The 25463-nt window shown below is 39.5% G+C and overlaps 1 protein-coding gene across 1 annotated transcript in view; it reads right to left on the reverse strand.

The window, feature by feature from the left end:
• SHOC1 (shortage in chiasmata 1) overlaps positions 1-6744 on the reverse strand; it is a 113043-nt gene extending 106299 nt beyond the window's left edge. The window contains exons 1-2 of the mRNA XM_054500512.2: positions 6667-6744; positions 3139-3219 (exon numbers count right to left, since the gene is read on the reverse strand). Coding sequence (XP_054356487.1) covers positions 3139-3183 — 45 coding nt within the window. The 5' untranslated portion in view covers positions 3184-3219; positions 6667-6744. The remainder of the gene's footprint in view (positions 1-3138; positions 3220-6666) is intronic.
• Positions 6745-25463: the final 18719 nt, after the last annotated feature.

Consider the following 25463-nt stretch of genomic DNA (forward strand, 5'->3'; position numbering starts at 1 on the left):
TCAAAAAAACAAAAACAAAAAAATGAAAAAAAAAAAAGCTATTCTCCTGCCTCAGCCTCCTGAGTAGCTGGGATTACAAGTGCCCACCACCACACCCGGCTGATTTTTGTACTTTTAGTAGAGACAGGGTTTTGCCATGTTGGCCAGGCTGGTCTCGAACTCCTGATCTCAGGTGATCTGCCTGCCTCAGCCTCCCAAGTATAAACATAAATTTTATATGCACTGGGAAACCAAAAAATCCATATGACTGACTTTATTGTGATATTTGCTGTTGCTGAGGTATGCCTGTATCAGATAACACAGAACCACATAACTGAGAAAGTCAAGGCCCCTTGTAATATCAGTAGTAGTTTGATGTATTTTCCTACACATATTTTTTCTAGGTTAAGCTAAAATATATGTATAAGTACTTAACAAAAAACGGGATGACATCATTTACATAGCACTTAGCAATGTGCTTTTTTTCACTAAACAGTATAATGTGGATGTCTTAACTTTCATTTTATCTTTGCATTATTTCCTTTGTTACAACCAAAAATTCATTTCTAATTTTTAAAAATATATATAATAAAGGGAACTGTTTCTTTAAAGGAATGTTAAAACAGTTAATAAGTCTGTAAATGAGTCAGTGTTCTCTTTAATTTGGCTCTGCCTTTACTTTCCAACTTTATCTTCCATTACTCTAGTCTCTCTAAATAGACTAGTCTCTTCACTACCTCCCTTAATGTTCAGTGGTCACTCCCTGGTTAACACCATGGTCTACGCTGTACCTCTGAAAATGCCCTGTTATACTTCTCTATCGAGATCCAACTCATCTTTCAAGGCCCATCTTAAACAATATCTCTTCTATGAAGCCCTTCCCCAGTGATTCTAATTTCTCACATAATTCATTATTCTATGTATTTGGACAAATGATAATTTCTTGCATTATTTCCCAAGACTTTTTAATGTTTGCTGAAGGTGTTATAACATATTAAATAAGAAGTCCTTATTATCCAAGGATAAGTGGTAAAGAGAAAAAGATTACTTAAGGTAATTTATATCAAATAAGGACCAAAGATTCACAGTAAATAGGAAAAAAAAAAGGTTGATTAGTATTTAATCTAAAAAATGAAAGTTATAAAAAGTTTCATAACAAAATTTCATTTATAGTTATAATTATTACTTTTTGTCATAATTTTCCCACAAACTGTATTATATGATGATATGCATGATACTACTCATTGCTTCACCTTTGATCATGAAAAAGATATTTTTAGAAAATGTTTGAAGATCTTCCCAAGGCATCTCTGACTCCTTTGATATTCAAACCATTCTCTTCCTCTTGTCTGTCAACTGATCTAATTTTGCATGAACTTCATAATATCTTTACTTGTTATTTGAGCGGTTCCTCAACACCATTTTCATGAACTTGACCAAGTCCTGCATCTTTTGCAAGATTTGCCATTGATTAGTATTGCGTTTGTATTATATCACGGAGTGTTGTATACCAGCAGAAACCAAAATGCCGTGGGCAAAAAAAAGTTTCAGGATGTTTGAATACAGACTAATTTTGCAAGTGGCCAATACATATGTTTTGTTATGATGACTTTTGATTCCTACCATGGATATCTTTTAACTACACATTTGCTTCTCTCAGTTATGAGGGAATAATAAAACCAGAAGATGCCTGCATGTCTTTCTTATTTCCTGTAAAATGTAGCACAGTTTTATTATACTGGAGTAATTTTTTTCCTTGGTAGATGGGGTCAGTGTTACAAAGAAAAAAATTTAACTTGTCAACTAAGATCATAAGAACAACAGACTGTTGCATGACAATTGTTCTAGTTAGTTTCCTAACAATGTGTCTGGGCTTGAAATTTAGCTCTGACAATTATAAAAGCTATTTAACTTATCTGGAAACTAGTTTTCTAACCTATAAAATTGTAAAACCTGTAAAATAATAGTATCTGCCTCACAAAGTACTTATGATGATAAAATGATAGTAGGATGGTGCAAAAGTAATTGCGGCTTTTGCCATTACTTTTAATTAACTAATGGCAAATTAACGGCAATTACTTTTGCACCACCCTAATATAATCCATCAGAAGGGCAAAGTATCTGTCCCCCAGAAAGTGGTCAATGTATGCTATTACTATTATTTTATAGAGATAACTGGGATTCTTTTTTCTCCACTCATTTCAAGAAAGATCACTCCAGATTGTTAGCAAAATCACCCCACACTTGTCAAGCGTTTCCATTTTTTTCTCCTGACAGCTTTGGATTCATTTTAATTGTTTGATTATTTTAATTTAATAATTTCCTTCCAAAAGTGGCTTTTTTTTTTTTTTTTGAGACGGAGTCTCGCTCTGTTGCCCAGACTGGAGTGCAGTGGCGCAATCTCGGCTCACTGCAACCTCTGCTTCCCGGATTCAAGCGATTCTCCTGCCTCAGCCTCCCAAGTAGCTGGGATTACAGGCGCCCACCACCATGCCCAGCTAATTTTTTTGTATTTTTAGTAGAGACAGGGTTTCACCATGTTGGCCAGGCTGGTCTCGAACTCTTGACCTCATGATCCGCCTGCCTTGGCCTCCCAAAGTGCTGGGATTACAGGCGTGAGCCACCATGCCCAGCCAAAAGTGGCATTTTAAAGACATTAAATGTGGAAAATAATTTTCAATAAATCTAAAAGTAATTAGACTAATAATCTAAGGATTACTGCAAAATTATCATATACAAGTTGAGCATCCTTAATCCAAAAATTTGAAATCCAAAATCCAAAACTTTTTGAGTGCCAATATAATGCCAGTGGGTGGTGAAGATACTGGCACTTTTGCTTTTTGATGGTTAGTTCAGTGTACACAAACTTTGTTTCATGCACAGAGTTATTTAAAATATTGTATAAAATTACCTTCAATCTATGTGGATAAGGTGTATATAAAATATAAATAAATTTTGTGTTTAGACTTGGGTCTTATCCCCAAGATATCTCATTTTATATACATAAAAATATTCCAAAATCTGAAAAAAAATCAGAAATCTGAAATACTTTTGATCCTAAGCATTTCAGATAAGGGATACTCAACCTATATTGAATGCAGTTAACACTTTTTACATCATAATTCTCAGTAAATAGACAGTAAGCCACTAACACTCTACCTCATATAAATAGTCTATTGCATGATATTTCAATGCTGAAAACATATCTTCTTTCTTTCAAAGCAGCGTAAATTTCAACATCTGGAAATACAAAAATTAAAATTAAACACTGGTAAAATAGCAAGTCAAGTGCAGAAAATCTCAATCACAAAACTTTGGTTCACTCATTTTTAAAAAGGCTCTGAATGATAATCATTGGTAAAAATAATATACATTACTATAATTTTAAATCTAATATGAAAATAATGTATATTGATATAAAATTGAATATTTTCTTATTGTTTAAACCATATAGCTGTTAGCTGGTTGGTGGAAATATATTTAATGTGATCATTTTGTTGCAAAAGAGGCTGAAATTTACAAGATTGCCGGAGTGGTGTTCCCAGAATAACCATATTTCTCAAGTGGTCTTGAAACTGGGTAACCAAGGGCAGCACTCTGTGCTGAAACAGTGGAGGATTTGGAAAATTGGGAAACAGTTTGTGAAACTGTTTCCATTCTCTTACTTAGAAAATAAGAAGCCTAAAGTTAGAATTTTCTAGTAGCTAGCTCATTTGGAATAAAGCAACTATGGCATATTGGTAAATCAACAAATCCATCTAATGAAGCAATAAGTAAAATTTAGAATGCTTAACTAGTCCGGGATGGTTCTCATTTACTTGAGAACTCAAGGAATTACAGTTTTGAAGTTACTCTAGGACAGAGTAACTTCTGTGTAAAACTTTTAGTAAAAAACTAAAAACAAACTTTTAAAATAATCCAGGCCAGGCGTGTTGGCTCACACCTGTAATCCCAGCACTTTGAGAGGCTGAGGTGGTGGATCACTTGAGGCCAAGAGTTTGAGACCAGCTTGGTCAACATGATGTAAAATACAAAAATACAAAATTTTTGTATCTCTACTAAAAATACAAAAATTAGCTGGGCGTGGTGGTGTGCACCTGTAGCCCCAGGTACCCGAGAGGCTGAGGCACGAGAATTGCTTGAGCCTGGGAGGTGGAGGTTGCAGTGACCCAAGATCACACCACTGCACTCCAGCCTGGGCAACACAGCCAGACTCTATCTCAAAACAAAAACAAAAACAATCCAGAGCACAATTATTTTATTTGTTTAATGACTCAGAAGGATTTTTGGATATTACAATATGTTTTCCAATTAAAATGAGACAAATATGTTATCTGAATTGTCTTTAATATTGTTAGATTCTGTGGTGTGGAGAATATATAGTGTGGCCACCCTCTTTCACTCTTAAACAAGACCAACGTGGCATTATTTTACTGGTGGTTACTTCTCTGAGAATATTTCCAATCATTGCACCTCTATGTCTTTTCCACCCAGTGTATCACTGATCTTTTTTTTTTTTGAGACGGAGTCTCGCTCTGTCCCCCAGGCTGGAGTGCAGTGGGCAGATCTCAGCTCACTGCAAGTTCCGCCTCGCGGGTTCATGCCATTCTCCTGCCTCAGCCTCCCGAGTAGTTGGGACTACAGGTGCCCGCCAAGAAGCCCGGCTAATTTTTTGTATATTTAGTAGAGACAGGATTTCACCGTGTTAGACTGGATGGTCTCGATCTCCTGACCTTGTGATCTGCCCGTGGAGACGTCGAGACGGCCTCCCAAAGTGCTGGGATTACAGGCGTGAGCCACCGTGCCCGGCCTATCACTGATCTTTCAAGCAAATATTGATTCTAGAATTTCCATTTCTTGGTGTTGCACTTTCAGAAAAAACTGATCGTCTCATTCTAAAAGCCATTGCAAAAAGTTAACAACAAACTCAACTTTACTGACTTTACCCATTCAGCTTATTGTCAGCATTTATATTAACTTTTCTTTTCTTGTGAAGCCTAGTATTTCTATCAGTTTCATATTTATCACTCTCACCAATTACCTTAAGAAATAATTACTTTTGTATTGAAGTCAACCACTGAAATTCATGCTAAATATGTACTACTTAATAAGATGCCATATGTTATATACATGCTTAGAATCCCGTTTATCAAGTTTATTTCATTGTAATACAGATATCGAATCCATCTAATAGTGGTGGGTGGAAGCAAAAACGATAGATTGCTCTTATTTCTAAAACCAAAGATATGGGGGAAATGAACAAAATCATTGTTAGAGAGAGGGTAATTTAAAATTATCAAGTTTTGAATTGCAGCAATTCTCGAATTTTTTTTTTTTTTACCTTTTTCTAAAGATTTTATTTCTCTTGTGCTACTTCCTAACTAACATCTACTGGACTACTGGACCAAAATGGAAATGCACACGATAATGAGGTCAGGCACAAGGCCAGGAAGTAAGCTTTCCCAAGATGATGATGATGATGATGATGATTTAATTACTTAATCAAATAATTTTTGGGGACAGAGTCTCCCTCTGCTGTCCCCCAGGCTGGAGTGCAATGGTGCGATCTTGGCTCACTGCAACCTCCAGCTCCCGGGTTCGAGCGATTCTCCTGCCTCAGCCTCCCGAGTAGCTGGGATTACAGGCGGGTGCCACCATGCCCGGCTAAGTTTTGTATTTTTAATAGAGATGGGGTTTCGCCATGTTGGCCAGGCTGATTTCGAACTCCTGAGCTCAGGCAATCCTCTCGCCTCAGCCTCCCGAAGCGCTGGGATTACAGGCCTGAGCCACCATATGCCAGGCCCCAAGATTATTTAAAAGCACTCACACGTGAGTGTGAATCTTCGGGCTGGCTTCCCACCTCTCCCCACCAGCCTAAGGCATCAGGAGCTTTCTGCCTTCTTCACTCACTCGCATAAAAACCACACTTAAAAAAAAAACACATAAGATCCGCCGGAAGCGGTGGCTCAGGTCTGTAATCCTAGCACTTTGGGAGGCAAGGCGGGCGGATCACTTGAGGCCAGGAATTCAAGACCATACTGGGCAACATAGCAAAACCCCGTCTCCACAAAGAATACAAAAATTATCCTGGGCCAGGTGCGGTGGCTCACACCTGTAATCCCAGCACTTTGGGAGGCTGAGGCGGGTGGATCACTTGAGGTCAGGAGTTGGAGACCAGGCGGGCCAACATGGTGAAACCCCGTCTCTATTAAAAATATAAAAATTAGCCGGACGTGGTGGAGGAGGCCTGTAGTCCCAACTACTCAGGAGGCTGAGGCATGAGAATCTCTTCAACCCGGGAGGCAGAGGTTGCAGTGAACCGAGATCACGCCACTGCACGCCAGCCTGGGCCACAGAGCAAGACCCTGTCTTAAAACAGACAAAAAATGTAACACGGCAGAGAAGGCGAGATGCACCTATTTCCCCTTATTGTTTAGCCCATACAACTTCTAGTTAATGGGCTGAAATCCCACCAGCATCTCTGAGCCCTTCACACCTTCTATTCTCAGGTTAAGTGGACGGTGGGTCTGGGGTTTTGTCTCTACAGAGCCACATCGGCCGGGCCTCACAGATGTGTTTCCCAGAGATTCCTGAGCTGCCATACTTCTTTGGTCCCATACGACCTTTTCCTCCCCTCAGCCCTCAAAATCACCCTCTCTCCTGCCTCCAGCCTCTCAGGGCTCTTACCTGAGGTAAAAATCGCCTCCTGCATCTCTTCCTGGGGTAAAATTCCCGCCCGCTGGACACGTGACCGCTGAGCCTGGACTCTGTGCTTCCATTGGCCAGACCAGGCCCCGCCCCCTGGGCTCCGGGCACTTCCGTCCGCGAGTGGGCACAGCCTAGAGAGGTAAGGCTTGTGGGGATCCGAGGCTGCAGCCTGGGCAGCGCCGAGGTCCTCGGGAGTGAGCAGAACCCTCGTAGCACTGGGCGGAGTGTGACGGTGGAGAAGTCGGCGTGAGGCTAGAAAGAGCTGGTTGTGAAGGGTTGGGACGACCCGGCAAAGCAGTACGGACTTCTTTGGGAGTGGCGGCTCCCATGTTGTTAGCGAGGCCCGGCAAAACGCGGCAGAGTTAGCAGGAGGGCGAGGGCAGAAGCCTTCCAGAGGTAAGGGTGGGAGGATTTAGCAATCAGACAGATTCAGGGAAAGAGGAAGGCAAGAGAGAGGAGGCAAACGTGCCTCAGGAGTCTGGCTAGGTGTGGGTCATGGCTTGGTAGCAGAAGAACTTTTGAGGAGGGCCAGGAAGATACTGCTTTTCAATTGGCACATATGGATTTTATACCTTAATTAAAGCCACCCCCTTACATACACACATTTAAGTATCGCCAGACTTGCCTGATGAGGAATAATTATTCTTTCCTCCATATTTCTTAACTCCTGTCTTTTCCATGAAACGGCTTGGCATTAAACTCCTTCCCAGAAGATTGCAAGAAGTAACATGCATTTATTTATTTTACTAACACATGGGTGTCTTTTGAGTTGATTGTTCAAATACTAATTGTGAAATGTCGGTGGATAAGTCACTTTATTTTCTTAAGTTACTTCCTTTATTTTGTACAGGTGTGTGCAGTTTGCTTCGGTTATATGGTTTTAATGTTTGACAATAATCAGTTTTAAAGATATTCACCTAACATTGAAGTGCATTAATCATCCTGTGTTCTTGGATGTCTACCTTTTATTAAAATCAATTTTAAATTAAATATCTTTGTAAAAGTTACAAAAATTGGCCGGGTGCGGTGGCTCACGCCTGTAATCCCAGCACTTTGGGAGCCTGAGGCGGGTGGATCACCTGAGGTCAGGAGTTCGAGACCAGCCTGGTCAACATGGTGAAACCCCATCTCTACTAAAAATACAAAAAAAAAAAAAAAAAAAAATCAGCCGGGTGTGGTGGCACGCCCCTGTAATCCCAGCTACTTGGGAGGCTGAGGCTGGAGAATCACTTGAACCTGGGAAGCGGAGGTTGTAGTGAGCTGAGATCATGCCACTGCATTCCAGCCTGGGGGACAGAGCAAGATTCCGTATCAGAAACAAACAAACAGAAAAACCAACAACAACAAAAAAACAAAAAACAAAAATAACACATGCTTATCCTCACTATAAACAGGAAAACCATCCAAAGATGTGTACAGAGAAAGTAATCGCCATTCCCACCCCAACTCCCAGATAAGCAATATTAACAATCTGGGTTGATTCTTTTCACACTTTGTTGTATGTTCATACAAATTTATTCAGATATGCATGTACAACGTTGATTGGCTAATTATATATAAAAATTATTACTTTTAAAAATAGCTGCATAATATTTTACAGTAACTACATGCCATGATTTATCTAAACATTCCACTACTGATGGATTAACAGATTGTTTCCAATTTTTTGGAAACTGACAAATAATGCTGCAGTAAGAATTCTTGGACATATGCTCTTGAATACTTTCTATGGCATAGATTTGTTTTGGCTTGCTGGCTCAAATTCTAAGAGCATTTCAAATTTAATAGATATTGCCAATTTTCCTTCCAAAAATGTATAGCAGTTTACATTAACAGTACCAGAAAGGGATCATCATTTTCCTGAATACCCAACAGTACTGAATATATTGCTCTTTAGAAATTTTTGCCAGGCTGATGCATGAAAAATTCTATCTCGTTTTAATTTGCGTTTCTCTGACTACTGCTGAGATTAAACATGTTTTAGATGTTTATGAACCCTTTGGATTTCTTCTTCCGTGAATTGTCTAATTATGCATGTGGCTGTGTATGTGTGTATGTGTGTATATGTGTATGCATCTGTATGTTTGTGTGTGTGTATTTGTGTGTGTATGAGATCAAGTGATTTTCCTATTGGGTAGGTTGTCTTTTTGAAAATCTAGTGTAAAGGTGCGTTAGTTAAAATCAGGCCTAGCTGTATAAATAACAAATTTATACAAAATATAAATTTATACAAAAACAAATTTATACAAAGAAAATTCCAAAATAATATTAAATATATTTCTCTTTCATGTAAATGAAGTCCAGAGGTACAAAGGTTAAGGACTGATATGGCAGCTCTGCCCCACTAAGTCCTTTGGGTTTTAACTTCCTACCAGCTCATTTTTCTGCTATTTCTGTGTAGTGGTCCTTGTTTTCACGGTCTCAGGTGGCAGTTTCTGTTTCAGGAAGCAGGATGGAGGAAGGACTGAAAAGGAACAAAGGCCAAAGGCACAATGTCTCTTTATATATATGTAACTTAAATTGTAAAATATAATGTTCACAAAGAAATATGTTTACATAGAAACTGTACCACAATGTATAGTTATAAAAATTATTTTAAGGAAATGTCCATGGAGCCTCCCCTCAAGTGAAGAAACAGAGCATTGGAATTTCAGAAGCCCGCTTTTCCTTTCTAATCACAACTCTCCCTAGAGGAAGTCTCCCTCTAGACCCAGAGATTACTATAATTCTGACTTTATGGTAATCATTGCCTTGCTTTTCTTTAAAGTGTTTCACCCAAGTATGCATTTCTAAATGACATAGTTTGCCTATTTTTGAATCTTGGTGTTTGTGTTACTTTGGTTCTTGCTTCTTCTATTCAGTGGATGTTTGTTGTATATGATGATTCAATTTCATCAATTTCATTCGATGTATTATATATGATGATTTCAATTATATATCATGATTAAACAGGATACAATAGTATCCTATTGTATAAACATACTTCAATTTATCCATTCAACTGTTGATGGACCTTTGGATTATTCTAATTCTTGTATATTACAAAGAATGCTGCTACAATATCCTTGTACGTGTATCCTAGTACACATATATGTTTCTCTGGAATATAGATTTAGGAAAATGTTTTGGATTATTGAGTATACATATCTTCACATTTATTGACTAACACCAAACTGTTTTCCAAAGTGATTATACCGATTCACCCATCAGTAATGTTTAACAGTCTGTACTGCTCTATATCCTTACCAACCCTTAGCAATTTCATACTTGAAAATTTTGAGATCTAGTAGATGTCTAGTTGCAGCAAAGGCTGGAAGATGCAGTGTTCATTCTGAACAGTTATGTGCATAGTTACGATTTGGAGATTCTATTATTAATATAAGAAAAAACATATATTGAGAAATACACAGCAATCTCTGCCACATTCAGAATACTAACTTAAAAATAGCTGCCAGGCTGGGCGCCGTGGCTCACGTGTGTAATCCCAACACTTTGGGAGGCTGAGGCAGGAGGATCACCTGAGGTCAGAAGTTCAAGACAAACCTAGCCAACGTGGTGAAACCCTGTCAAAATTAGCCAGATGTGGTGGCGGGTGCCTGTAATCCCAGCTACTCAGGAGGCTGAGGCAGGGAGAATCGCTTGAACCCGGGAGGCAGAAGTTACAGTGAGCCAAGATCGCACCATTGCACTCCAGCCTGGGCAACAGAGTGAGACTCCATCTCAAAAAAAAAAAAAAAAATTAGCCGAGTGTGGTGGCACGCACCTATAATCCCAGCTACTTGGGAGGCTGAGGCAACAGAATCACTTGAACTCTGGGGGGCAGAGGTTACAGTGAGTGAGATCATGCCACTGCACTCCAGCCTGGGTGACAGAGTGAGACTCTGTCTCAAAAAAAAAAAAAAAAAAAAAGAAAGAAAAAAAGAAAAGGAAAAAAAGCTAAATTTTTTTTAGCACTCATTATGTGCCAAGCACTATTCTAAACACTTTGCAACAACTCATAAGCTAGATAAATTTACAAATATTACAAACTCCATTTTACAGAAGAGAAACCTGGGGCATTGACCCCTTAAGTCTCTTATCCAAGATGAGCTTGAAAGTATGAGAGAGTTGCAAATCCAGGCAGTCTGACTTCAGAGCCCAAACTCTGAATGTGATCATACACTCTCTAAAAGGAATATTTGCTCTTGAGTCATCCATGTTTTGTAAATGTTTTCTGTTCATTTTGGTGAATTTCTGAAGACAGTTTTCTTTCTATATTTACAGATAATTTTATCATATCCAAATCATGTTTTTTTCTTAGTAGATACTGTTCCTGCATCATTATTTCTAAAATTGTGCATATGAGAATCTTAGAACAACTGCTTTTCCCTATAAATTTTAATTCACCATTATTTGCACCATTGTTATTTTGAACCTAAATGGAAATAAAACAAGTTGAAATAAAACACCCTTCAATATAAACTAAGATGAGGATGGGAAGGAGGAAAAAAATTCCTCTACTGTCCAGACCAATTCGACACATTTACGGAAATCTCTTGTAATAATATCAAACTTCATTGTTGTACTCACACACTGTGCTGTTAAGGCTATAGTAATAACATTTAATGTTTATTGAGAACATACGTTGTGCCAGACACAATACTAGGCACTGATGATGCAAAAAATAGGAAAAACAAATCTTTGCCTCCAAGAAGCTCACAAATCCTTGTCCGAGTTGCTCTTATTTTTCTTCTCTTTAGGTGATTCTAAACACTGCTTCCAGGATGATATTTCTAAAACAGCTAACTGTTTTTGAGTAGTATTCACTTCCCTGCTCAAATTGTTTCAGCTGTCACCACAGCATAAAATCTGAAATCCTTAGCATGGAACAATACCCACTCAACCCCATTTATTGTGGAATCCTGAACCATTGGCCATTCTCTGAAAGAGATTCTCCCACTCTTAAGTCTTTGTTCCTGCTAATTTATTTTGTACTCTGATCACATGTTGAAATCCTACTTATTCTATACATTTTAGTTTAAATATTTCCTCCTCCCACTGACACTCTTAGTGAGAATCAGTGGTTACCTTTTGTCATTCCTACAATTTTTGTTAATATCCCACTTTGGGCACTTTTCATGTTTTGCATTATAATTGTTTTGTTCATGTCTGCCTTCCCCACCAGACTTCAATCTTCTTGAGATTGTGGGCCATGGACCATGTCTTAATTATCTTTTTGTAAGTAGCGCAATGCCTTATCCAGATTAAGCACTGTGATGAATATTTAATTTAATTCACTTCTTAACATCTGGCACTAGGTCATTTTGAAATAATGACTATCAATTTTTTTACACTTCCTATTAAATGTAGGCTTTCAGTGTTTTTGCAGGAGCAATTTTGTGTGAAATATTACACACACACATATACATGCCTGTGCAAAATGAACATGGTATGAATATAGCAGATAATCAGCTCGAGATAGAATTGCAAATTAGCTCAAACCAGATCATGCAGAAAATCTGGATATGTGGAATGAAAAGTATTGCACAAATGTGTTGCATAAGTAATTTATTGTCTTCTGGCTGCTAATTTATAGGTGTAACCTCACATGCTATCTTTTGATCACCATTAAGGGACTGTTTTGCACCAATAGACTGAGAGCAAACATTTTAATACAACATATTCAGTCTAATTAAGCTGGATAATTACTGCTGGAAAAGAGCTATGGTGGCAACAGCATGTAAATAAATTTTTGCAAGTATAGAAGGGAAACCTAACATTTCATATTCATGTACATTACCTCTTTTCAAATACAAGAAGACAAATGTTATTCTAGCCCATTTTGGCAGTATTCATCTCTGTAAATACTATTACTTTTCTCTGTCCCGTATGTTCAACCCTTCAACATTTTTCTGATTATGAACCATTTCACATATCATATGCTTATTGGATCTTTTACACACATTGAAAAATTCAGGTAAGCTAAGATTCTTGCTGTAAACTTTACCCATGTATAGACTTCGCTTTGTAACCCGGAAGAAAGAGTGGTAATTGGGTCACCATTTCCATGGGAAAAGTAGAAGTACTAACGCTATACTTTCACCTCTCCCTGGGTAATATTTACCCTAAAACCCTGCACATTATATGGTTCAGTGAAGTTAAGCAATTTGCCCAGAAATACATAGGCAGATCGAGAACTCAGCTCTTCTGACTTCTACCCTGTGAGGTGTAGTTGTTTACTTATTGATTTATCCATCAATTATTTTTAAGCATATATTATGTGTAAGGAAATATGCTAGTTGAGGACAGCAAATTGACTCTACTCTTTCGATGTGATAGGGAAAATAAACCATTTACATAAATATTATTCCCTAAGAAAATTAATGTTATAAGAGTATGGAAGTTTAAAAAAAATACTTTATTATTTCGACAAATAAGTCATAGAGATGCAAAAATTTGATTAGATAACTCATTTAGATATTTCACCATATTAACCACACCAATGGGAAGTCTAGCTGTTTGGACCACAAAAGCCACAACATAGCACCACTATGTACTTAATGGAAAATGAACCAACTTGCAAAACAAATAACATCCAAAGGTCTAAACTTGCAAATTTGAACTAGAATAAGTTATAAGAAATGTCTCAAATATCCAGGGTAACAAACATCATCCTTATAAAATGTGGAAAAACTATTATTTCTTTCTCTCACCAAAATAAGGCTCAATGTTGTTTGAGGTATCCTTGATTGCTTGTTTGCCTTGTATTTAAAAATGAAGGAGATGGGCATTGGATTAAACTTGGGAAGAAGGATGTTACACTAATAATAATTTCATGGCCAGGCACAGTGGCTCATGCCTGTAATTCCAGCACTTTGGGAGGCTGAGGCGGGACGATCACAAGGTCAGGAGTTCAAGACCAGTCTGGCCAACATACTGAAATCCTGTCTCTACTAAAAATACAAAAAATACAAAAAAATTACAGGCGGCAGGCGCCTGTAATCCCAGCTGCTCAGGAGGTTGAAGCAGGAGAATCGCTTGAACCCAGAAGGCAGAGGTTGCAGTGAGCGGAGATTGTGCCACTGTGTTCCAGCCTGGACAACAATGCGAAACTCTGTCTCAAAAAGTAAAAATGATAATAATTTCATATGCAAGAAAAGTCATTTTATGAAAAGCTAGAGGTACACCTTTCCCATAAATAAAATGATTTTGTAAAACAATTCTCATAATTTTATATTTTTAATTTAGACTTACTCTTGTATCTCAGAATGTAAACTAACAAATGATTTTTGAATACCTACTATGTGCTCAGTATGTACAACTTCAGGAGAAAGACAACTTGTGTTGTCTCTTACAGGAAAGAAGAATAGCTAGAAACAGTAATGTTATTGACCACCAACTGACCATCTATTGATCATTTAATATACTCTTGACCACCTTCTTAACCTTCTTTGTTTTCTGGCTTCCTGGATTATTTCACCTGTTCTGTGCCTGGGCTCTATCATCTTGGAAGAAAATAGCAAAACCAGGGCTCTTTATCATCTTGGAAGAAAATAGCAAAACCAGGAAATCAGGCTCGTTAGTTACACTACAAATATATGCTGTGCATATATTTAGCACAGCATATATTTGTAGCTAGACCTTCAATGCCAGTTGTCAATCATTATTTCCTTTCATTTGTTATAGAGAGAGTGTGTTGGTATATGCCAGCAATATTCTAGGTGTGAGAAATAGAGTCTCAAACAAGACATTGTCTATGTATTTATTTATTTATTTAGAGACAGAATCTTGCTCTGTCACCCAGGCTGGATTGCGGTGGTGCGAGCTCAGCTCACTGCAACCTCCGCCGCCCGGGTTCAAGCGATTCTCCTGCCTCAGCCTCCCGGGTAGCCTGGCTAATTTTGTATTTTTAGTAGAGTCGGGGTTTCACCATGTTGGCCAGGCTGGTCTCAAACTCTTGACCTCAAGTGATCCGCCCGCCTCAGCTTCCCAAAGTGCTGGAATTACAGGCGTGAGCCACCGCGCCCAGCCCTATCTCTTTATTTCTAAACCGCCCCTTATCGTATTCTAACAACATCTAGACCAGTGGTTCTCAATTGTACGTGAGTTTGTCCCTCAAGAGGACATTTGGGCACGTCTGAAGATGTTTTTGTTTGTCAAAACTGGGGGAAAGCCAGCCTGGCTATGCGGCCCCCACCTGCTCCTACTACTCCTGCTCCTGCTACTGCGGCCTTCACCTGCCAGGCCCTTCCCCCCTAGCTTGGGGCAAGCAGAGCTGCATCCAGTGGAAATAAAGCCGTTCCAGGATTATTGAAAACTGAGTAGCAACCTTGGGGGTCCTGGGTCATCACAGACTCTCCCAACTGGAAGGTCCTTCTCTGGCATCAATTCCCGTCTCAAGGCCCCGCCTTCCACCTACGGTGGTCCTCCCCTGAGTAATGGTCTTCAGGCTCTATCACGGTGGTAGAGTCTTCCGCACCCAGCGCATCGACCTTCACCAGCAGGTCTCCCCACCAGATGTCCTCTGCTGGATGCCTAAGCCTTGGGAGCAACAGGGCCTCCTTGAGAAGAGCCTTCCCGACGGGCAGAGGAGCTTGGGTCCCGAGGGGACAAGGAACCTGGGTTGCCCTCATCCCCAGAGCTTGTATATAGATTATAAATATATAAGGGGGAAAAGGGTGGGTTGGGAGGGGTTAGTAGGGCTGGAGTCCCACTTCCCCTCCTCTCCGTTCCCCTGGTCCCCTGTCTCTGGGGATGTTTGTTAACAAAGAGTAATAAAATGATTTAAAAAAAAAAAAAAAAAAAGGCCAGGTGTGGTGGTTCACGCCTGTAATCCCAGCACTTTGGGAGGCCAAGGTGGGCGGATCACGAGGTCAGGAGTTCAAGACCAGCCTGGCCAACATGGTGAAACCCCCGTCTCTACTTAAAGATATAAAAAATTAGCCAGGCGTGGTGGCATGCTCCTGTAATCTCAGCTACTAAGGAGGCTGAGGCAGGGGAATCGTTTGAACCCGGGAGGCAGAAGTTGCAGTGAGCTGAGATGGTGCCATTGCCCTCCAGCCTGGGGGACAAGGCGAGACTCTGTCTCAAAAAAAAAAAAAAAAAAAACTGGGGGAAAGGGTCCTGATATCTAAATAGGTAGAGGCCAAGAATGTTACTAAATGTCCTGCAATGAACAGAACTGACTCCATGCTCCCCGAAAAGAATGATGTGTTCCAAAAGAAGAATAGTATTTACTACTGATTAAAGGAAATTTAAGAAATCTTGATCTAGACTAATCTAGTCCCACACTCTTCACACTCTTCTAGTCATATATATGAAACCTACCTCATTTCCTGCAGGTGACCTCACATTCTGCTTGAGCAGGAGGTTGTCTCTTTTTATCTCAAAATGTCTATTTAGCCTCATTTGGCATTTTCTTACTCTCTTCTTTCTGTGAATAAGTATTTTTCTTTCTAAGATATTCTCTTTCAATCTCTGTGACTTATCTTATTCCCCAAATTATTTATACCAACAAAAATGCATTCTGTATCACATAATACAAACAGATAAAAAGGCAGAGTACTATTTCCCTTAGATGCAATATCTCATCCCCACTCACCTCCTCCAGAATTTAGTTCGTAGGTGTTTTCCTCTCATGTACATCTTCATTTTCTCTCCTATAATGGCTTTTCTGTGTCTAAAACGTGGTTCATTATATTCTATCCTAAAATATTTTCTAACACTCTTATTTTGAACTTTCTACTTTTTAATTTTTCTGTATTCCCTATGACTCCACTACCTCTTTCCTAGACTACTGTAATTTTCTCCTAGCTGTTCTCCCAGCCCCTAATCTAGTCTACATAGTGCTGTAGAATAAAATTGTATTCACCACTCTAATTAAAGTCCTTCAGTAGTTAACCAATAATAACTTTGATATGTCAAGCATCTCCTATTTTCAAGGTACTAAGCTTGGTACTTAGGTTAGTATTAGTCTCTCTATTATATGAAAGAAGAAACTGAGGTTTAAAGAGGTCAAGTGGCTTGCTCAGAACTACATAGGTAGGAAGTGAGGGGCCAACCCAAGTCTAATGCCGAAGTTTGCACATTTCATACAACTCTTTATTTCCTAAGGAATGAATTCTAAACTCCTTAGTGTGGCCTTCAGGACTCTTTGTGATTTGGTTCCAAGCTTTTTCCAGCTACTGCTGACCTTCGTCCACCCCACGCTATTGTTAAATTACTGTTGTTTTCCCTATACTATCTTTGCTTTCATTTCTCCTGTTTGCCCCTTCTCATATTGTATTGTCTTAGTCCATTTTCTATTGCTTGTAACCAAATACCTGAAAATGAGTTATTTATAAGAAAAGGAACTTATTTTTTAGTTTTGGAGGCTGAGAAGTCCAAATCAAGGGGTCGCATTTGGTGAGAGTCTTCTTGCTGGTGGGAACTCTGCAAAGTCCACAGGTGGTACAGGGTATCACATGGCCAGGGGGATTAGCATGGTAGATCAGGTCTCTCTTCTTCTTAAAAAGCTACCAATCCCACTCCCATAATAACCCATTAATTCATTAATTCATGAATGGGTTAATCCATTCGTGAAGGCAGAGCCCTCATGACCCAATCACCTCCTACAGGCCCCTTCTCTCAATACTGCCACACTGGGGATTAAATTTCACCATCAGTTTTGGAATGAAGAAATATTCAAACCATAGCATATACCCTCTATCTACATTATCTTTCTCACACATCCCCATAGGTCCAAGCACTTACCCATCTTTCAAAGCCCAATTCAAGCTTCCCAGCTAAATTCCCTGATCTTCTCTGATCGGTTCTTTTCTTTTTTACTGGTAGAGCTTTTCTCACTTTCAAATTTTGTTATCATTAATTGTATGTATGCTGTTTTGTCCTTCTTCTACTCAGGCCTCCTTTAGAGCAGGGAATTTGTTATGTGATAGTAACATTTTTTGTAGCATTTTACAAACACTCTTTCACATGTGTCAAGAATGTGGCAAAGAGTCGGAGCTCAGTAAATGTTTATTTGGTTCTAATCTTCATAGCAACTCTCCAAGGTATTATTATGCTTTACTAATAGTAAGGAAACTAAAGCTCAGAGATGTTAAGTGACCTGCCCAAGGGCATAAATGTTCCAGGATGACACAAGCTCCAACTGGAAAGTTCTGTCTCCAGTTGAAAGTTATTTCTACTACCCTACCTATGACATCCGAGTTTTGTTTCCCCATGTATATCCTATCTCGATACCGTGGTAAATGTATGAGTAAATGTCTGTTTAGATTCTTTCATGAGAATCATGAGAGATTTATTGGTCACCAAAAATAAAAGTATTTGAGGATATGACTCATTCTCACACATAATATTTATTGTTCACTTACGCAGAAGGAAAACAACCCTCCCATTCTGATAAAATATCTTAGGCAACATTATGTTGAGGTCTGTATTCTCCACGTAAGAACACCAGTGTTACACACCTTTAACAAACAAGTTTTTATATTTCATTTAAAATCACTAGCTAGTAAGAAAATTGAGGAAATAATTTTTTCATCTTTTGTTTTTCATTTTTACGTAGCCAAATTTTTCATTCTCTTTCTTATAGTTTCTGCCTTTAGGGCCATATTTAAAAACTCTTCCAGCAGTGGTGTGAGTTGCCAGCAACTCAATCTCTTTGCAAGAGAACAGCTGCCTCCCTATCTCTGCTAATAGAACCTTTAGCTATACAGACAACTCTACGATGAGCAGAGGGCCTCTAATAATCTCTAGTCCTAGTTGTATTGTATAAAATCCTTGTCCTTGGAGAGGGCTGAGGGCATAATCTAGCTAGTGAGCATTCTGTAGATCTATGCCAATGGGAAGAACCTCTTACCAAAGACTTACAATAATGTGGATATCAAGGAAGCATAAAAAGCCAACAGTAGAGTGAAGAGCCAATGTGGATAAGTTTGAGGGGCTTAAAATGTCATCAAATCCAAAAGGCAGGCTAGAAATAGATTTCAAAACACTGGATATGCAGACCTAGTGATCACCAAGGTGTGATTACTTAAAACTATGCCCTTGCCAGGTGCAGTGGCTTATGCCTACAATCCCAGCACTTTGGGAGGCCGAAGTGGGTGGATCACTTGAGTCCAGGAGTTCGAGACCAGCCTGGGCAACACGGTGAAATCCCGTCTCTACAAAAAATACAAAAATTAGCTGAGTGTGGTGGCGCATGCCTGTAGTTCCAGCTAAATATTAATATTTGATATTAAATAAATTAAATATTTCTGTATTTATTTAACACAAATGATGGGTTGCTTCTAACTGGAGTAGCAGGTGAGAGTTTGGGCAAAGGGAAATGATCTGCAGTAACAAGGCAGAGACATCTGAAAGTCTAGGGAATGTATTGAAAAATGTGATGAAAAAATTCATTGATTTGCCAATACATATCGTGATGGCTGAGATGAGAGGAAGTTGAGAAGAGTATAGCTCTTCCCAAAGGAAATATATACAAAATATCCCAAAGGATATGCAGCAGACTCATCCTTTTAATAATTTCCAAGTAAATACTCAAAAACCCTGCTTAGGAAAAAACTCAGAAAATATTGCTTCCACTGGCTTCAGATGGCCTGCTGAATTCCTATGACTCTGTAGACTTCCACTAAATCCAAAATTGAGGAAATTTAAGGGGCACTGCATTAACAGTATAATCACCCCCATGCTTTCTGATACATGCCAAGGTTCTTCTTAGCTGAAAGTAATTTGACCTGGCTATTTGCTAAATGGTTCAAGTCTGAATGCTGGAAGATTTAACTGCCTTGAGAGAACTACCTAACATTAAGAAGAAGCTGATGCCATGTGGGTAGGCTTGTCCTGTAAGAATTGTTGAACCAGCCTGCTTACTACTGAAACCTCCTTTGCAAAAATTATAAATGAGGACATTATGGCAGTGAAAGAGGTCAGACCTAATCCACTCCATCCTGCTTCTAACCTTTAAGCCATCCTTGTTTATTCCTAGCTGTAGGCTGAACTAGCCTTGGGAAGGAATTCAGTTCATGGTTTGACTCTGAAACAAAATTGATAATAGCGCTTTCCCCAAAAGACCTCCTTCTTGCCTGGGGACCAGTCTGCCTTTGTAGGACTAACAAATTAGCTACAAGATTAGAAATTATGGTTTAGGGGTCATGCAGCCTCTGGCTACAAGAGTGGGAACCTCCCCTATTGCTTCTAGGGATAACATCACTATTGCAAAACCTGAAATTAGTGCTTGAGATATTTTGCAGACCCTGCACTTGATGGATCAGCTGATACCACCTAGACTGGCAATCTGGCTCAACCAGTTCTGTGATCCCATCCAGGAACAGAGCACAGCAAGAAAACCTCACTTGATCCCCTGTGATTCCATCTCCAACCTGACCAATCAGCACTCGCCACTTCCTGAGCCACTACCTGTCAAATTATCTTTAAAAACTCTGACCTCCCCCTTCCATGCTCAGAGAGACTGATTTGAGTAATAATAAAACTCTGGTCTCCAGCACAGCCACATCTGTGTGAATTACTCTTTATTGCAATTCCCTTGCCTTGATAAATCGACTCTGTCTAGGCAGTGGGCAAGGTGAACCCACTGGGCGATTATACTACTACCCACTTTTTTGCTGCTGAGCTCAGCTGTCTGGTTGGGCTTCTATCTAGTGCCTCCTCTATTCAAACAGAGGTATCTGTTTTACATAATAGGACTATTCTCAACTCAGACCATCCTACCTCTACCAATGAGTTGTGAAGGCAGAACATGTGACCAAAAGAAAAAAAATAGAAGCAGAAGAAGAAAGTTTAAATAACCCTTACACAATCTGATTTTGGATTTCAACTAAGAAAATAGCATTTTATATGATAAAATGATATATGATTTCAAAAATCCTACTGAAGCTAATTTCTCTAATTCAACTAATTTGAGAATGCTTGTCAGAACCTTCTTAGAGTGGTGCCAACAACATTTCTATACTCACTTGTATATGAGAAAGTTTAGGCAGAAATCAGAATTTTGATTTGCTAAAATGTAATCTTTGATGGTTAAAAAGATTCATTGATTTTTTTTTACATAAACATTAACACGAAGCCAGACTTTGGAGGACTAGATTATGAATAAGGTGGCTTTTTAAACTTATTGTTTAAATCTTATACTTTTGAGAATGAAAAAAGCAAATTAATAATCATGCCAGGGCAATGGGAAAAAACTGAGGCTGTTGCAGTCAAGTCAGGAAGTTCAGTCACTCTAATTATAAGCCACATTTTGTGAGAACGTATTCAGAATTTCCCATGTGGTAGGAGAAGGGATGCTGGAGAGATTTTTTTCCCTGGATCTACTTTCTCATTTCCCTTCCTCATTTCCCTAGAGTTCCCTAATGTCTCCTCCAACATCCTCAGCTACTTTTTCTCATCTTTATTCACTAGAATGTGAGCTGAATTTGACATAAAAATGAAGCATCAAAACTAGTTTCACAGCCAGGCACTGTGGCTCACGCCTGTAATCCCAGCACTTTGGGATGTAGAGAGGGGCAGATCACCTGAGGTCAGGAATTCAAGACCAGTGTGATCAACATGGCGAAACCCTGTCTCTACCAAGAATACAAAAATTAGGCAGGCATGGTGGCCCGCGCCTGTAGTCCCAGCTACTCAGGAGGCTGAGGCCTGAATCTGGGAGGCGGAGGTTGCAGTCAGCCGAGATCATGTCACTGCACTCCAGCCTGGGCAACAGAGCGAAACTCCATCTCAAAAAAAAAAAAAAAAAAAAGAAAAGACAAAAAAAAAAATCTAGTTTCACATATACTTGAACTTCAGTGGCTGACTATCCTTTGCAACAAAACAGGTGTAATTTTTAGGAAACTCAAGAGTGGCTACCAGTGTGGCTGCAGATGGTACAGCATTAATGTAAAAGATACATCTGTATATCCTATTTTCTTTAGAGAAGAAACTTCATACCCCCTTTCTGGCATGTAAAAAAGCAATAGTATTAGCAGGTTAATTAGAAGTTGAATAAAGTTTCATGCAGACTAGCTTGTAGATCAACAAACTTGACCTGATTCTATCTTATCTATGTGGCACTCACGTGGATTCTCATATCTCCCCCAAGCAAAAGGAGAACAATCTGCCTTATTCACAGTATTTGTGCTGAATGCCTAAGATGCACACGCCACACATGTCACAAGGCAATCATGTCTTCACAAAGTTAGAGAAAGAGGTAAACCTATGATGGCTGGCCCAGTGACCCCTAGGGACTTCAAGAAATCCCAAAGGAAATGCAGCAGACTCACTCTTTGAATAAGATGTCACCCTTTGAAGAAAATGTCAGCAACAGAAAAGTCAGAGGTAGAGCAACGATGGGAAGAAGATGTGCTCTCAAAAAACTTTTGAAAACTGGCTTTTAAATAAAGTGGGAAAAAGCGTGTCTTTACTTACAACTTAGACAAATACCAGCTCTCAAGCTTCTATGTGAACAGGGTCTGTTAATGAAGTTGTCTTCAATGTGTCTCCAGATGTGTCTCAGGCACATGGGAATCATCGTCAGAAAAAAGAGGGAGCCACCCTTTTGACAGACGTTGCAATGTAATAATAATGACAGAATTATAAATAAATAAGTTATGATAAAGAATAGCCAATACTTACCTGGAACTTACTATGAATCAGGGACTGTCTTGAGTACTTTTTCTGTATTATCTCAAGAAAACCTGGGCTTAGAGTCATGCAGGCCTAAGTCTGAGTCCTGGTTCTGTCACTTTTTAGCTGTGTGGTCATGAGGAAGAAGTTTCTTAAACTTCTTTAATATTAAGTTTCTTCAAATATAAAATACTCTTAGGGTTGTTGTGGAAACAGATTAGATCAGGTATGCACAAGCACCAATAGGATCCGTTTCCTCTTGTGTTGGACACTGCAAGCCTTCAGATGACAAAACTTGGGTGTTTGGGGAACATTGTCTGAAGGTCATTGAGTAGTTAATCATTCTAATATCACATGGTGTGGAACATTCACATTAGTGCCCATTAACTTTGAGAAGATTGTGTGCCTCTTTCTGCTTGGGAAAAACTCATTTTTATGACCTATTTTCTACAAACATTGAGAAGTGTGGGAGGAAAGAGCCCAATAGGATTCATCAAAACCAAAGAAGATATAGCAAGAATGGCAAAGATAGTATCATGAAAGTGATGGAATTAATTTGCATTTCCCTTCAGGGCGCGAGATTTCAGATTTTTTCCCCAGAAGGGTATTCATGGAAAGGTACTAAATGTCTGCACTACCTCATCAGAAATGTTTATTTCTCTTTTTTTGAGACGGAGTCTCCCTCTGTCATCCAGGCTGGAGTACAGTGGCGCCATCTCAGCTCACTGCAACCTCCACAACCCACGTTCAAGGGATTCTCCTGCCTCAGCCTCCAGAGTAGCTAGGATTACAGGCACCCACCATTGCGCCTGACTAATATTTGTAGTTTTAGTAGAGACAGAGTTTCGCCATGTGGGCCAGGTTGGTCTCGAACTCCTGGCCTCAAGTGATCTGCCTGTCTTGGCCTCCCAAAGTGCTGGATTTATAGGCATGAGCCACCACACCGAGCCAGAAATGTTTATTTCTTGTGAACTGGTGCTCATTAAAGTAGAGTGCCCCCAGCTAGGTGTGGTGTCTCAGGCCTGTAATCCCAACACTTTGGGAGGCTGAGGTGGGTGGATCACTTGAGGCCAGGAGTGCGAGACCAGCCTGGCCCACATGGTGAAACTTCATCTTTACTAAAACTTCAAAAATTTCCCGAGTGTGACAGGTGTGCCTGTAATCCCAGCTACTTGAAAGGCTGAGGCAGGAGAATCACTTGAATCTAGGAGCGGAGATTACAGTGGGCCAAGATGGTGCCACTGCACTCCATCCCGGGCAACAGAGAGAGACTGTCTCCAAATAAATAAATAAATAAATGCATAAATAAAAATAAAGTACCCCTTACATAGTTTCCTCTTGTCAAAAACTTCAGATACACAATATTTGCAGCTCCACCCATTATGAATAAAGAGAGTAGATAGTTTATGTTGCTAATTATTAGTACTAAAAGACTTGCTAATTAAATAGTCAACAACCACAAAACTGCTTTGGGAATGAGGCTGGTCCTTGTAATTAACCTCATTTTGTAAGTGAAGGAAGGAACATGAGCACAGAAAAAGACTATGGGACCTAGCCAAAGCTACAGCTAGTAAAGGACAAGGATAAAAACTAGAATTGATGAATCCTGAATCCTAAATTACAATGCCTGTTCATCAGCTTTTGTCAACCTTCAGCAATTTTAGGTGCTTTCCTGTGGTTGTACTTGTGGGATTCAAAACTGGATTTTGTTATTGTTGTACCTTGGCAAAATAAATAAACAAAAGCAAATTGTATTTAAAAATAAACACACTTTTATACATAAATATGCACATACATGTAAAAATCTATTGAGAAAATTCCTTCTTAAACAGTGGCCTACTAATAATTACTTTTAGGATCAGTGTACAAAGTACAAAGGATCAGTGCCTCTGGGTTGCGGGGAGGACTTGCAGGCTTAGATACTGTATGAAGGGGTGCTAGAACACTTTAAATGTAAAATGGTTTACTTCCATGCTGTGTGATGCTATTCCTGGCTCTTTCAATTCAGCCAGCCCAATCATGTTAAAGCCAGCCACTAGTACCAGCTATTTTTTTTTTTTAGACAAAGTCTTGCTCTGTTGCCCAGGCTGGAGCGCAGTGGTGCAATCTCAGCTCACTGCAACCTCTGCCTCCTGGGTTCAAGCAATTCTCGTACCTCAGCCTCCCAAGTAGCTGGGATTACAGGCATGCACCACCACACCCAGCTAATTTTTGTATTTTTAGTAGAGACGGGTTTCACCATGTTGGCCAGGCTGGTCTTGTCAATTCCCAACCTCAAGTGATCCACCTGCCTCGGACTCCCAAAGTGTTGAGATTACAGGCGTGAGTGAGCCATCGCCCTGGCCAAGTACCAGTTCTTAATGCTAGTATTTGCCTAGGATCTTGACATTTGCCTGTGATCTCCTTCCCTCCTGCATAAAGATCCTGTAATTTGAGCTCAGTTCCTTGAGCTCTTTGATACTCTCAGACTATACTGTGATTACAAGAAATTACTTAAGTCCCTTCTCTGGCTGACTGGTCTCATATTCCTACTAATAATAAATAACATAGTTTATATTCATGATCTGGGTTACACCCAAGCTAGCAGCTATATAATATTTTTGTAACTATAATAGGTTCATTGCCAATGTACACAGCAAGTCAATACACTGAGACAATAGGTTGTGTGTTGCCGAGAAAGAGGTTTAATCATAGTGCCACCGAACGAGGAGATGGAAGGAAACTAATCTGTCTCCCCGAGAAGTTTGGGGCTAGAGTTTTTTTAAGGCTTTTGGAGTGGGCCAAAGAGTGGAGATTGATTGGTTGAAGAGTGCAGGGTGAAGTCATGGGACAAGGAGATGAAGAAGCTGTATTCTTACGCTGATCCTGTTCTTCTGTGGGGGTCTTCAAACTGGTCTCTAGAATTCGGGGTCTGAGAAAGATCAAAAGTAATCCTTAAACAAAAGCCTTATTATTATAATGTCGGAGATCCTATCTGTAGGAACAATGGGGATGCCAATGAGTCTTGAACAGTCTTATGACCCTAATGTCAGAGACCCTATCTGTAGGAACAATGGGGATGCAGATGGTCAGCATCTAGTGCTGCATGACTTTTAGCAACAAGGAAGTGGACCAAAGTGCAGCCTGATTAATGCTTAATTATAACTATATTTCTGTCCTGAACCTGGCATGCA

Source organism: Pongo pygmaeus, chromosome 13 (assembly GCF_028885625.2).
Source record: "Pongo pygmaeus isolate AG05252 chromosome 13, NHGRI_mPonPyg2-v2.0_pri, whole genome shotgun sequence".
Classification (NCBI taxonomy): domain Eukaryota; kingdom Metazoa; phylum Chordata; class Mammalia; order Primates; family Hominidae; genus Pongo; species Pongo pygmaeus.